Here is an 11316-nt window from a genome sequence, read left to right on the forward strand (position 1 = left end):
TTTCTCTGCATGACTTGTCGCTCATCACCATCTTCCAAACACAACCCCTTCCTTTGCCGATCCAGCAACTCGACACACCTGATACAGATGCCAGGAAGCAGAGGCACACTTCTTTCGTAGCCGCGTTGGCATGCTCCGCGCTCGTTTGGGAGTAGGCGGGAAGGGTTGCGTGGACAGAATTCATGGATTGGCATGCTGGCGTGGCCGCAGCTGTGGATGGAGGTTTCGATGCGACACATTGTTGTGCCCCTGCCTCTGCCTCCGTTTGTGGAACTTAGCTTGGTCGTTGATGCTTGCAGTCGTGTGTTGTTGGCTTGGGGAATCCGAAGCTGCGGGGTGGAGGGGTTTTGGTATCTACAAAAGATAAGGTAGAGGGAAATGACTTGGTAAGAATGAAATATCTTGCTTGCAAGTCTTTGAGGGAGCTGGGTCGCCTGTTTATTCTCTCAGACAAGACAAAGGGGTTTATATACTTCTCCATTTGTATGCTGTTCTTCTGCGGTAACTCGGACAGTCAGCCACTCCATCTAATCTGTGCTACTGGAAGCGTAGGTCACATGCAACCTTGGGCTGCTATCCTATGAACCATGACTCCTTCAACTCTCCGATATATGTTTTCGAGCTCTTTGTCACTTTGACGAACAAGACCCGGAACTGATGCGAGGAAGGTCGATGCTTTGGGGGTTCAACACTGTGATACCTCTTTTCGGATTACTTGTTTGGGAGTTTTTCGAACTTCCTGGTTCCATCCGCGTGAAGGGGGGCATCATATAGTATGAGCAGATGAGGGAAAGAGAGATGAAAAAACATAGTGTCCCCTGAGCTCCAGGCTTCAGCATATGAAGATCATTTTTACCTCGGTCTGAGGGAAAAATCCATTGGTCGTTGTCAAAAATGCTCTAGAGGAAAAGGTCGTAGCTTCTTGAGGCAGACTTGGAAATCGGTACTGAAACTTGATAGGATGGGAGATGGACAGAAGCCCCCTGGTTCTCGAGTCCAATCGGATACGATGTTTCTGATCAATTTCATCTCGACTCTTTTCCGTCAACAAGAGTTGGACATTCTCCAGGATTGTGTGGCTGTTTGCCTTGTTTTTTTATATTCAACCCCGCTCATCATATCGTCGAGTCCCCTCCAACGACAGAACGAGATCGGTGTTGTACGGAGCCATGACCCGTGCAAGTAGTGCTGACATATCATCAAGCGTGACTCGACCGCTCTTTAGGCAGAAACGAAGTTCCAGGCGGTACTCCTTCCTGGCGATTCGAGTCATGAGCATGGGTATGGTAGTACAGTGGGGAGGGGGGAGGCATAGCTGAGAGGCTCTATTGTGTAGTCTACTATGGCTGTAGCACTTATCTGTTTGCAGGCAGCCATCCCGCTTGCTAGTTTCCTGACGGAGATTGATACCTCAGAAACCGACCTTGCCAGCGAACTTCGCTCTCGTGTTTTCCACAATGTCGAACGGCAAGACAAAGACAGGGTGTACAGGCTCCACCAAATCGCTGCTGTCGAAACACCACTCCTTCATTTGTTGCTGAGTCGGACGCTGGAATGACCAGTTGAATGCCACCATCAACGCCTCTGCGCCCTCTGCCTCCGTCTGCTTCGACTCCGCATAGGTGTAGACATATTGTGCAGCACTCAGACCAGCCAAAGAGTAATTCGTGTGATAGCCATCAGGTCTGGTAGAGGGTTTATCCCGAAGTCCTCCCTTCTTGGCTTGTGAGCAGGAAAGTGTGTATCGGACTAGAGCCTCTCTGTGCCACAGACTGCTTTTCGCAGGGTCGATGTTGAGGGCAGACTCCAAGAGAGACCAACAGCCACCGACCCAGTGACTGTAGCAGGCATCGACCAACTTGTTCGTACGGCCGCTGAAACCGCCTTCGGGCGCGCATTGCCGCGAGACTAACCAACGGATTAAAGTGCGGGTGTTGAGGTATGTTGGAATGGATCTGGCAGGAGCATCGAGCAGGCACAGGCAAGCGAGGACACAGAAGGCGTAGGCGCCGTGAGCTTCGTTGTCTGGTGCGCCGCCCAAGCCGCCTTCGAAGGTTTGGCAACGACTGATCCAGGAGCCGAGACCAGAGGTAAAGGTTTCAAGCCCGGCTCTACGGGCGGGCGATGACGGCGGAAGGGCGAGGGGTAGAGCGAGTAGAGTGTGGATAGTCATGCAGCAGTATGCGCCGCGGACATCTTGTTCGCCATTCACGGCCATGTTGAAGCCGCCGGAGGGGTTCTTGACTTGACCAAGCCAGTGCCACCTGTGAAGTTGCGATTAGCTGTATGAACTGATTGAATGCCGTGTGGATACTTACATGGCTCTTCGATCAATCATGTCCAAACCACCGACCAAAGCCAAACTCAAGGTGGCCGCATAACCCGCCGCGGCATGGGAAAGATGGCCATGTCCACCTCCAAAGCCACCCTCTGGATTCTGCAAAGGTGTGAATGTGTCGATGCACCTCTGCTTGTATTCACTGACATCAACTCCCAAGGTCCTTAGACCATTCAGAGCCCAGTACAGCAACCAAGGTCGACTGGCATCCATGACCTGAAACGGCGGAGGATACCTGCCCAAAATGGTACGCAGGAAGGCAGCATGCTTGTCCTTCAACAAATGCGGTAGACCATAAGCATTGACATAGGTCATGGTCTGTCCCTTTCCCGTCATAAGATCTATGACCTCTCGCATTGTCTTTTCCTGAGCTGCCGACGTTGTTGTTTCCAAACCATCCGCAAGGGGACCGGGACCGGCGAAGTAGAAAGGTAGGTTTGGGGGTAGTTTGGAGGCCATCCAGCCGTGTACGTTTTGGCCGTCGTCGCTGTCGTCATCTGACGTCTCATAGTCGGAGTCATCGTCTGCTTCTTGGATTTCTTCTTCGTGGCCCGAGGAAAGTTCTTGGATGCGGGCTGAGTTGTCTAGGATCTCGGCCAGGCGATCCGTGGGTGTTGTGTCGGCTTGTGTGTTTTGATTTGTGGAAGACATGGTAGGCGATTCGGTATTGGAGTTGCGTGCAGGGAAGCGGATGTTGCGCCTGAAGGGCATGTGTCGGCGGTAGATTTGAATTCTTTTTCTTTATGGCGGGCTTAGTATTGTTGTCGAGGCATGTGACGGCGGTGCGAGACAGCGGTGGAAGCGTCTGCTTGCGGCTGGAGGTATTCGGAATTGCAGTGGATGATTTGCTGACACGACAAAACAACAACAAAGATGCAGAGAAATGCTGTCACGCTCGCTGGAATTGCAATAAAAAGTTGATGTGATGGTCTTGTCTTGTCCATCTTTTGGTTTTGTGACGTGCAGCTGGATGCGCATGAGCTCGGACCACTTGCATAACACCGTCTAAACTCCGCTTCCTTGTGCTCGCGCAGCCCTCCATACACTCTCCGTCCACTCTGCCAACGAACTCCAATCATTCCTTTGTTCCATCCTTGAATATGCTTGATGATCTCGTGGTTGCTCAAGCAGAACCACCAACGGCGTTATCAAAAAACACCATCAATGGCGGCCCAGCCACCTTTTCCTTGGCCACAGCCTTCAATGCAGCATGTGCCTCACACTCATTGTCGTAGTATTTCATATCGTCCAGACTCGAGAACGTCGTTTGTGCCGCTAGAGTATATCCTTGGCTTCTTGCATCGTCGACTGCACGTCCTGCGACACATCGGAGAATGTATGGTTGACCGTTCTGATTTGCATCAGGAGTCAGCCAATTGATCAGGTATTCGTGGATGATGAGGACTCAGTGTACCTTCTTTGCATCTTGGCCTAGCGTGGTGTATTTATCCAGTACGGCTTGAATGTCCTTTGGCTCTGGAATCTTGAAGAGGGTGACGCGGTGCACCTGCTTTGAAGCTGCTGAAGCCATGTTTCGAATCGATTGTTTGCTGCTAAAGCTGCGTCGAAGGAGTAGTGTTGGTTGGTAAGTATGAAGCGACATCATGGTCCTTTTATTCTCCGTCAAAAGTGTAATGTTCCACTCAATAGCCTTAAGGTACCTTGCACTTCCCCCTCATGTCCGATGCCCACTCCCGAGCTCCCGAGATTCTCACTAGCGGAATTACACCCGTTCATATCATCGTCCGAGGCTTGAAGACAAAAGATGTTGCCGCGCGAAAAATAGTGCTTATAACCCTTGACATTACCATATCACCTCCACCATTTTGTAAATACCCTCTAGACGATAATAGTCAGACGTAGAAACATTAGAAGAATATCCCTGCAGCGCTGCATCCTCAGAATATAATTCCGTTCATTGATGATCCGTGTTCAAACAATCACACGCGTTGTTAAACTTCTTTGACTATCGGGCAAACCCCAGACTGAGACCGGCAACGACTTGTGTCCACAAGCCTCGGTCCAAGACTTCCAGGTTCACCTGTCACCGAAACAATATCGGAAATGCTTTTGATATGAAAATCGTCACTTGTATCTACATGTCTAAGGGTATCGTGTATGTCTAAACTTTTATCACTAACGGAACATTTCCTCTTTAAACAGAGGCACCACCATAAGGCAGAGCAGTGGCGCTGGTCAGGTCAATGTAGCCATAGCTGGCGTTCTTGCTGTCCTGCGACATCTTCTGTGCCCACTCGCCCATATCCTTCATGAAATCTTGCTCGTTCTTCTCATCACTCATGTCAATAGGCTCTTGGTCCTTGGCAATCTGGCGAATCTGGGTGCCGGCGACAACGTTGGTAATGCCGAAGTTGTTGTCGTCGGGGCGCTGCTTGATGGCACCCTTGACCTTGCCGGCGAGGATATCCTTGCAGAGACGAGGCTCCTGGCAGAGAGGACGAGCAAGACCGACACCGTCGATTGACTTGAGCGAAGTAGCCATGGCGCCAACACTCTTGAAGCCACCGGTAACGTAGACCTTGGTCTTGGTCAAGGCGGGAGCGATCAAGTCTGAGAACTCCATGAAGAAGCCCTCACGCTTTCTTGTGCTCTCGCGCTTGTGGCCGAAGGCGAGGTGCTCGTAAGTACCACCGCTCAACTCGACAAAGTCAAACTTATTCTCCTCGAGCATCTTGCACAGCTCCTTGGCTTCCTCAGGGTTGAAGCCCTTGTCCTGGAACTCAACACTGTTCAACTTGATACCAAGGATGAAGTTGGGCGATGTGCGCTTGCGAACTTCGTTGGCGATCTCAATGATGAGGCGGGCGCGATTCTCGAGGCTGCCACCGTACTTGTCGGTACGCTGGTTGGTGGTAGGGGAGAGGAATTGGGCGAGGAGGTAGCCGTGAGCACCGTGAAGCTCGGCACCGTCCCAGCCACCCTTCTCAAGGTACTCGCAGGCGTGAGCGAAACCGTCGATGATGCGGGAAATGTCTTCCTCGGTGGCAGCACGGGGCTTCTCGAAAGTCATGCCCATAACGTCACCCTTGAGCTGGACATCGCTCGCTGAGATAGGGTTCTTCTGAATACGGCTCTCGACCTGGCGACCTGAACATATAGTAAGCATCGAGCAGAGATACAAAGAGATAGAGTGACGACTTACCAGGGTGCGAAACCTGACCAACCATAAGCATACCGTTCTTCTTTCCCTCGGTAGCCATACGCTTGAAGTTCTCGAAACGCTCGCCCTCGTAAGGAGCATCAACGGGGATGATGGGGTTGCCGGCAGCCTCGAGATGGTCGTACTCAAACATGATGTTTCCGGAGAGGATCAGACCAATCTCGCCCTCGCCCCATCTCTTGTACAGGTTGATGAGTCTGTCCGAAGGTACACCACGAGCAGGCAAGTTCTCAGGGTCCCAGGAAGACAGACGCTCGGTCATGGCTCCCTTGAGGAATCTGTTAGGTGCCGAGCGGTTGGCAAAGGCGAACTCCAGAGGCTGGCCCAGAGGGGCAGCGGAGACATCTTCGGATTCGTAACGAGGAGGTGCCATGTTTGCGGTGTGTGTATATGTGATGTAGGATGGTGATTGAATCAGAAACAGATAGGAGGGTTGAGAAGAAAGGGAATGGAAATTGTTCAATACTTATGATCTTGCGACTGACTAGTGGAAACGTCACAGGAGGATATCAATGCGCGCATCTTGCCCTTTGCATGCTTACAAAAGCTCTTTTGCCTGGTTGCCTCGGTGCCAATGGCGACCAGTCTGTCAACGAGTTTCGAAGAATTGATTGACCGTGCACGTCATTTGCCTTCGATAACCTTCGAGCAGACCCGGGGTGGGGTGGAGACCGTCAACAGATTGCTGACAAACGCTCGTCCATCACCCTGTCTAGAATTGCTGTCTTACAACTTATCTAACGACTGCCGTCGTTTGTGTATGAAACGATCGAAGCCGAGGTTATCAGAGTCTTTAAAGACGATATCTCTGGACTATGGGCAGAGTCTCCAAGAAGGTGCAAGTCTGCCTTCGAGACTCCCGGCCCGGGCAGTTATCGGTGTTAGTCGGCGATAAACTTGTCATGGTCAGGAGATGTTAAAGCGACTCGGGAGGTGGACAACCACAAGATGGAATCAACGAGAGAAGCACAGCACAATAGGAACGTCGGATGGGTCCAAAAAGTGTTTTGTTTCTGTCTTTGACTCCTAGGAAAGAGCCATATAGCAAATAAGGTATCTACAAGTGTTGCATGTACAGACAACTATCCTCAACTCAATCTCGCTCTTTTCATCCGAACCAAAGCAGTTGCGGCTCCAAGCATTATCGTTACATCGTTTGATGGATTTTATTCTTGCTCTTGATCGTTGGCTTAGTTGCACTTGTTCATGTCGACGACGCAGCGGATGCAGTCACCAGCCTTCATGTCCTGGAAGGCGGCGTTGATTTGGTCGAGAGGTTGTCTGTGGGTGATGAACTCGTCGACCTTGAGCTTGCCGGTCATGTAGTCATCGACGAGGTCGGGGAGCTGAGTGCGGCCCTTGACACCACCGAAAGCACATCCCTTCCAGACACGACCGGTGACGAGTTGGAAAGCTAGTGGTTGTGTTAGTTGTTTATATTGTGCCAAATCGATCAAGTAACTTACGTCTGGTGGAAATCTCCTGTCCAGCAGCAGCAACACCAATGACAATGCTCTCACCCCAGCCCTTGTGGCAAGCCTCGAGAGCAGATCTCATGACGTGGACGTTACCAGTGCAGTCAAAGGTGTAGTCGCAGCCACCATCAGTCATCTCAATGAGCTTCTCCTGGATGGTCTGGTCCTTGAGTTCCATGGGGTTGACGAAGTCAGTAGCACCGAACTTCTCGGCCCACTCCTTCTTGCTGTTGTTGACATCGACGACAATGATCTTGGAAGAGCCGTTCTTGACACAGCCCTGGATGACCGAAAGACCGACACAGCCGGCACCGAAGACAGCGACGTTGGAGCCCTTCTCAACACCACCCTTGCCAGCGGTGATGACAGCGGCACCGTAACCAGTGGTGATACCGCAGCCGAGCAAGCAGGTGCGGTCCATGGGGGCCTTGTCGGTGATCTTGACGACCGAGATGTCGGCAACGACAGTGTACTGGGAGAAGGTAGAGGTGCCCATGAAGTGGAGGAGATCCTTGCCCTTGCACTTGAAGCGCGAGGTTCCGTCAGGCATGACACCCTTGCCCTGAGTGGCTCTGATCTTGCCACAGAGGTTAGTCTTGCCAGACTTGCAGAACTTGCACTCCTTGCACTCGGGGGTGCTAAATTGGATGTCAGCTTTTGAGTCTTGAGATACACGAATTCGTTTTGACTTACTAGAGAGCAACAACGTTGTCACCAGGCTTCACGTTGGTGACGCCCTCACCGACAGACTCAACAATACCGGCACCCTCGTGTCCAAGGACAATGGGGAAAGCACCCTCGGGGTCCTTGCCGGAGAGAGTGTAGGCATCTGTGTGGCAGACACCAGTGTAGTAGATCTGGATTCTGACCTCGCCGGCCTTAGGAGCGGCAACCTCGATGTCCTCAATGGACAGGTCCTTGCCAGCCTCCCAGGCGACGGCAGCCTTGCAAGTGATGGTCTTTCCAACGGTATCGGCAGACATTGTAGCGTATGAATGTTTGGATGTCTGAGAGATGAGTTGAGAGGGAGAAGGGAGAAATTGGGCGGGAAAGCGTGATGATGTCGATTTATTATGTACGCGGGGTAGCTTGGAGGGGCCTGTCACCGTCGTCCCGAGCACTGGGGATAGCTCGGACTTATTCCTTCGGCAGATGCTGGCACTCTGGGAGATGGCCGGAAGAGCAGGGATGCGTAAAGATGATGACGACGAAGTTGGAGAGGATGAGAGGAATGGAGTGAGACGAGCAGAGGAGGAGGGAGAGAAGGGGACCGCGATATTCTTGAACATTGAAGAGGGAGAAAGCAACGCTGCGGCTTTTGACAGAAGCTGGGAGGCAGCTCCAAGCTGCTTTATACATGATTTGCCCGAAAAGGCAACATTCTCCGTAATCCGGTATGGATAACCATATCAAGAGGGGTCGGAACGGCCACCCAGAACTCTATGACTAGCCCTCGCGCGCTATCATTACCAATTCGAACCTGATTGTGTTCGTGATTGGTTCTAGCTGCTGCAGTCTGCGAAAGCGCGACAGGCTGGGCAGGGCCGCAATCGTACAATCTTGAGATACCAGGTTGCCAGCAACTCTTTCTTACCAAAAGGAAAAAACGATTCCAAAGATGCTTGTGGATTTGTCCCGGACTCGGGAATTGCTTCAACCCACTCCTCAGACCTGAGACGGCGGTCAATCACAAGTGCGCCTAACATGTGGATGTCGCATATGAAGTGTCACCGACACACGACTGCAACCGACTCAAGCAATTGCTCGGTATCGGGGTTGGGAGTCCCGGCATAGTCATGAAGCCTGCATGGCAGCAAAGCAAGTCCGTTTGTGTGTGATAGAGATCGCGAATACAGTACGGTAAGGTGAACTTCATGTACTGGCTCATTACTTCTAGATAGGTACAGTGAGCCGACCGTCCCGCTCAACGGTACAGAGATGCTCCTCAAAACACAAGACAATGTTACAAGGCAAAGAAAAAATTGCGATGGCCCTCTGCCATCATGATACCTCCCCACGAACCCACAACTCGGCTTCGTTCTTTTGTCCTATCATTCCCTCCATCACTGCTGGTAGTTCGTTACGGTAGGAGGGCGTTCTTCTCGAGCACAACATGCGCTTAGTAACTTGTCGATGGGCTGCGCATGTCAAGATCGATGGTACATTTAGCACTCGGCGGGCGATGCTCTCGAGTTCATGAGAAGAGCAACGATCAGACCGTAAAGACCTAGATACCATGTCAGCTTTGCGATGTGGTCACGTGCGGTGATTAGACTTACCCAAGACTTCAGCGAAAATGAGAATAAGAATCATTCCGACGAAGAGTCTGGGTTGTTGCGCGGTACCACGGACACCAGCGTCACCAACGATACCGATGGCGAAACCGGCAGCGAGACCGGCAAGACCGACAGAGAGACCGGCACCAAGCTGGATGAAACCAGTGTAGAGAGCCATGTTCTGTTGAAGATCGTTGGAGATCAGGACAGCAACGACCAGACCGTAAATGGCAATAATACCAGCCATAATGACGGGAATAATGTCTGTGGCGAGTTTAGCATATATACCAGCTTTTCTCATCTTCGAGAGACTGACTCTTGACGATCAGGTCAGGGCGGAGGACACCCATGGCCGAGATACCAACACCAGCCTTGGCGGTACCGTAGGCAGCACCAAAGCAGGTGAAGACAATGGCGGCGGTGCAGCCCATGGCACCGAAGAAGGGCTATAGATATGTAAGTTTGTGTTCATTGTAGAGCCGTGGTGCGAGTAGCGATAGGATTGCGGAGATAGCGCGAGACAATGGAGGCCATTGTGAAGACTGGGTAGCAGGGGGCGTAGGCGGATTGTGATATGTTTTGGTGTTGAGAGGACCATGGGAGGCAGCGCATGGGACTTACGGCGTAGACGGGGCTATGATCACATCAAGTCAGCATTCTGAAGGATATTCAAGAAGCACGTAGCGCTGGCCAGGAGGTCTGCGGCTATCTAACAGCCATAGAAGGCAAGTCGACAATAGCCTTTGGCGCGGACGTCGGGCTCAACAAGCTACAGAAGGCAACGTACCAGAGATCAGTAGGCATCTTTGCGGTATGTGTGATGGATCTGCTCGGGATTGAGAGGTTATAGAGGCGGAGGCGATGTAGCAGAGAGTACAGCAGATGTAATAGCCAAGGGAGCGCGCGCGGTGACGATGTGACGATTTGAGGTTGTCTCGAGGCGTTGGCCATCGGAGACAGCCACCCTTGGCATCCACGTGATATCCCGTCCAGGTTCATCACTCATGGTCAGGATGCTCTTCACCATCCACAACACAATACTGCTCCGTCATCGCCGACTGCCTTGTTTGAGCAGACACATATCCCTGGAAGTAACGGCTGTATTGCGGTGCTGAGATTTGAGAGCGATCTTTTTGCGGAGAGGGTGACCCTGCTCTTCAATCAATATCGCTTTCCCGACAACTACATGGATACTCGAATGCTTTACGAGCTGTCAGATATATATGTATAGTGCTCAATATCAGGCTTGACAAGTTTGTGATGCTCTTGAGATGGTTGTTGGTCGATAGTGGACAAATTCATAATCCAGCGTGGTCTTGCTGGAAAGTCGACGACAGCTGCATGGTATATTCTCGAGTTCGTGTGATAATGAGCAGCGACACAAAATAAGATGGATGCTATGCGCCATTGTAAGTGTAATCACAACACTATGGAAGCTCCTGATGGCCATTATATTGCGTTCCGACGAGGGGACACGAAAAATGGTTGTTCATGATAATCGACTTGGAAAGCTCCAGTATGCGTTTCTTCAAGTGGGAGCTCGATTGATGCACTTTCTGCGCTTAGGGCTCCAGATTCAGGCAAAGATACAAAGCACCGATCGAGGAACTAAGCTAGCGCAGAGCGCAGAGTGACGACCTGGATTATTGGATCTCAGAAGAGCTTTGTAAGACTAGTGTAGCTCTAGGATGTAGCTCTAGGAAATGTCCATGGAGCGTCCGCGGCGATGTTCTCATCGTTGCAGGAGACGGGTGATCACAAACCATCCACCATGGCCGTCTCAAGCACTCTACAAATCAATGAGTCACGATTGAAGCTCGACTACAAATAGTAAAGTACATCGCAATTGATGGTCGCCTTGATTGTATATTGTTCAGGAATCAGGATGAATGTGCAGTAGGAGCAGAGCTCGGTAGGTAGTCGGGCACCGGCGATCGCTACCGCCGACGTGACTGACACAAAACACACGAAGGAGTCAAAGGAGTCACCGCGACCAGCGCCTTCATTGCTTCTGCCGGCCATAGTCGCAACATTCCGCCCAGTCAA

The 11316-nt window shown here is 51.5% G+C and overlaps 5 protein-coding genes across 5 annotated transcripts; all 5 read right to left on the reverse strand.

The window, feature by feature from the left end:
* Nucleotides 1-1411: 1411 nt before the first annotated feature.
* M436DRAFT_46576 (terpenoid cyclases/Protein prenyltransferase) lies at nt 1412-2989 on the reverse strand (the record flags this gene model as incomplete). The annotated part of the gene is made up of 2 exons (XM_013572081.1): nt 1412-2264; nt 2319-2989. The coding sequence occupies 2 exons, from the start codon at nt 2987-2989 to the stop codon at nt 1412-1414; spliced, it is 1524 nt and encodes a 507-aa protein (XP_013427535.1).
* A 472-nt stretch (nt 2990-3461) lies between these two features.
* M436DRAFT_46917 (stress responsive A/B barrel domain-containing protein) lies at nt 3462-3869 on the reverse strand (the record flags this gene model as incomplete). The annotated part of the gene is made up of 2 exons (XM_013572137.1): nt 3462-3689; nt 3753-3869. 2 exons carry the CDS (start codon nt 3867-3869, stop codon nt 3462-3464), a joined length of 345 nt encoding a protein of 114 aa, XP_013427591.1.
* A 624-nt stretch (nt 3870-4493) lies between these two features.
* Nucleotides 4494-5892, reverse strand: M436DRAFT_46234 (FMN-linked oxidoreductase; the record flags this gene model as incomplete). Its single annotated transcript, XM_013572007.1, has 2 exons — nt 4494-5446; nt 5502-5892. 2 exons carry the CDS (start codon nt 5890-5892, stop codon nt 4494-4496), a joined length of 1344 nt encoding a protein of 447 aa, XP_013427461.1.
* Nucleotides 5893-6709: 817 nt separating this feature from the next.
* Nucleotides 6710-7977, reverse strand: M436DRAFT_46900 (S-nitrosoglutathione reductase; the record flags this gene model as incomplete). Its single annotated transcript, XM_013572134.1, has 3 exons — nt 6710-6933; nt 6986-7632; nt 7688-7977. The coding sequence occupies 3 exons, from the start codon at nt 7975-7977 to the stop codon at nt 6710-6712; spliced, it is 1161 nt and encodes a 386-aa protein (XP_013427588.1).
* A 1182-nt stretch (nt 7978-9159) lies between these two features.
* Nucleotides 9160-10074, reverse strand: M436DRAFT_81767 (vacuolar ATP synthase proteolipid subunit; the record flags this gene model as incomplete). The annotated part of the gene is made up of 5 exons (XM_013572319.1): nt 9160-9221; nt 9274-9534; nt 9587-9716; nt 9892-9904; nt 10058-10074. 5 exons carry the CDS (start codon nt 10072-10074, stop codon nt 9160-9162), a joined length of 483 nt encoding a protein of 160 aa, XP_013427773.1.
* Between the last annotated feature and the right edge of the window lie 1242 nt (nt 10075-11316).

The sequence above is a fragment of the Aureobasidium namibiae genome, assembly GCF_000721765.1.
Source record: "Aureobasidium namibiae CBS 147.97 unplaced genomic scaffold scaffold_8, whole genome shotgun sequence".
Lineage (NCBI taxonomy): Eukaryota > Fungi > Ascomycota > Dothideomycetes > Dothideales > Saccotheciaceae > Aureobasidium > Aureobasidium namibiae.